The 1,855-nt window shown below is 42.6% G+C and overlaps 1 protein-coding gene across 1 annotated transcript; it reads right to left on the bottom strand.

Annotated features, from left to right (window-relative positions):
• Window positions 1–439: 439 nt before the first annotated feature.
• On the bottom strand, window positions 440–1,395 carry LOC112140804 (lecithin retinol acyltransferase; the record flags this gene model as incomplete). Its single annotated transcript, XM_024263810.2, is given in 2 exon segments — window positions 440–1,204; window positions 1,240–1,395. A coding segment is annotated over 1 exon segment (156 nt), but the record flags the coding sequence as incomplete, so codon positions are not given.
• Window positions 1,396–1,855: the final 460 nt, after the last annotated feature.

Here is a 1,855-nt window from a genome sequence, read left to right as displayed (position 1 = left end):
TTCTCCCGCTATGATGTCATCATTTTTAAGGGGGGTGGAGGGGGATGGGCTCTGCCCCAATTTCATCTCCCCAGGCACTAGATGTGAGCAAATTCAGGGATATTTGTGCTCAAAGGCGCAGGAAGAAATAAGAATTTCAGAATGTGTGCAGAAAAGTGAAATAAAAAGCAAATGCTTTATAAATTACTTTTTTTTAAATCAGCTGATAATTAACCATTTAAAATGTGGAGCAAATGTTTATTTTCATTTTTCCAAGTTTCTGTTTTTTAAATGAAGATTCAGTATTTTTGTTTGGCCCTGCAGTTTCTATAAAATCCACCAGAGGGAGACAAAAATCCATTATCTGTAACTCAACGGTGCAGCTGCAGTTCTGCAGCATTCAGGCTCCAAACAGGAGAACGAAATGTTTTTAAAAATAAAAGAACACATCACATTTTTGTTAATTTATTTACATAAAAATAGAACATAACCATGGAAACCAATCTGTACACATAAAAACAGACACAGAAACATTCACACCGGAGCTTCAGCAGGCAGCAGCTCTGAAACAAACACCAGAATCCATCGGATGAACGTTTCCTGCAGGAACGTCCATCAAACTCCAAAGTTCTCCTGCGGGAACGTCCATCCATCTCCTTCAGGAAGTTCATATCACACCAGTAAAGAGCATGTTCTCCCTCAGACAGGAGCTCCAGGTACTTCTGCTCCTCACACATTCAGAACCTCAGCAGATCGTACAACATTACACATAAAACACTCCCAAATGGATCTTTTTATTCTTCTTCTGCATCTTATTTTGTAACTCCTCTGGCTCCTCCAGAATAAAACACTCTTGTTAAGCTCTTTAAGCCCCTCCTCCCTGAAACACTCTCTCCTGATTGGCCACTTTCAGGGAACTTTTGATTGGACCACGTTCTCATGAACGTTAGTCTTTAAATGATGATGTTCTTTTAAAAAATGTAAAACTTCAGTATAAAACATGTAAAAAAGTTTCTGGCTAAAACCAGGCGAGAATAAAAACAAACAAACAAACAACGACTTGTGTGAAGGAGACCCTGACCCGGATGGACCTGCTGGAAGTGGATCTTTGGTCCGTCGGTCAGCAGTCGTGTATAAATAATGGAGTCAGTCTGTGGAGAAGATAGATTCTTACACACCAGGAATTAGTTCTCTGTCAGGAACCTACAGAGGTCCAAATGGTTCCGGTCCTCAGGAGAACCGGAGAACCTGGCTCCGCCCTTAGCTGGCCATCCACAGGGTGAAGGGGATGAGGAGGGTGGGCAGCGCCGTGCTGTAGGACACCCCCAAACACGCCATGGAGAGCAGGCCCAGCAGCACCGTCACCGACATGGTTCTCCGGTCCCGGATCAGAGACTTCAGCCACTCGCAGAACTGAAAGAGAGGAGGAGCCGGGAGTCAGAGGTTCTGTTCAGGTCCAGGTCTGGAAACCAGATTTATGCACAAATTCTGTTGTTTCTTAGTGTTACAATAAAGTTTTGAATGAATTGTGCTTAGAAACAATAAAACTTTCAGCAATGTTTAGAATTATATAGAAGTTACAAACAGAAAATCTTCATAGAAGTTCAATATGACAGAAGTACCTGATGGTTTTTACTATAAATGTTCTTAAAGTGTAGTAAACTACTCTCATGAGTACCACTAAAGTAATACTTTAATGTAACTAACTACTTTCAGGGGTAAATCCCTCCTGTTTGCCCCCAGTCACCCTTTAATGAGGGTGGGGGTGCAGACTGGACCCCCATCCAGACGGGATGAAGGAGGAGGAGAACCTCCATCTGCTCCTCATTACTGCTCCACTTAGGAGTTTGACTGAGTGACAGCTCGATTGACCACA

This window comes from Oryzias melastigma, unplaced genomic scaffold (genome assembly GCF_002922805.2).
Source record: "Oryzias melastigma strain HK-1 unplaced genomic scaffold, ASM292280v2 sc01084, whole genome shotgun sequence".
Lineage (NCBI taxonomy): Eukaryota > Metazoa > Chordata > Actinopteri > Beloniformes > Adrianichthyidae > Oryzias > Oryzias melastigma.
Note: the sequence above shows the minus strand (reverse complement) of the source record. Positions and strands in the feature narration are given on the sequence as shown.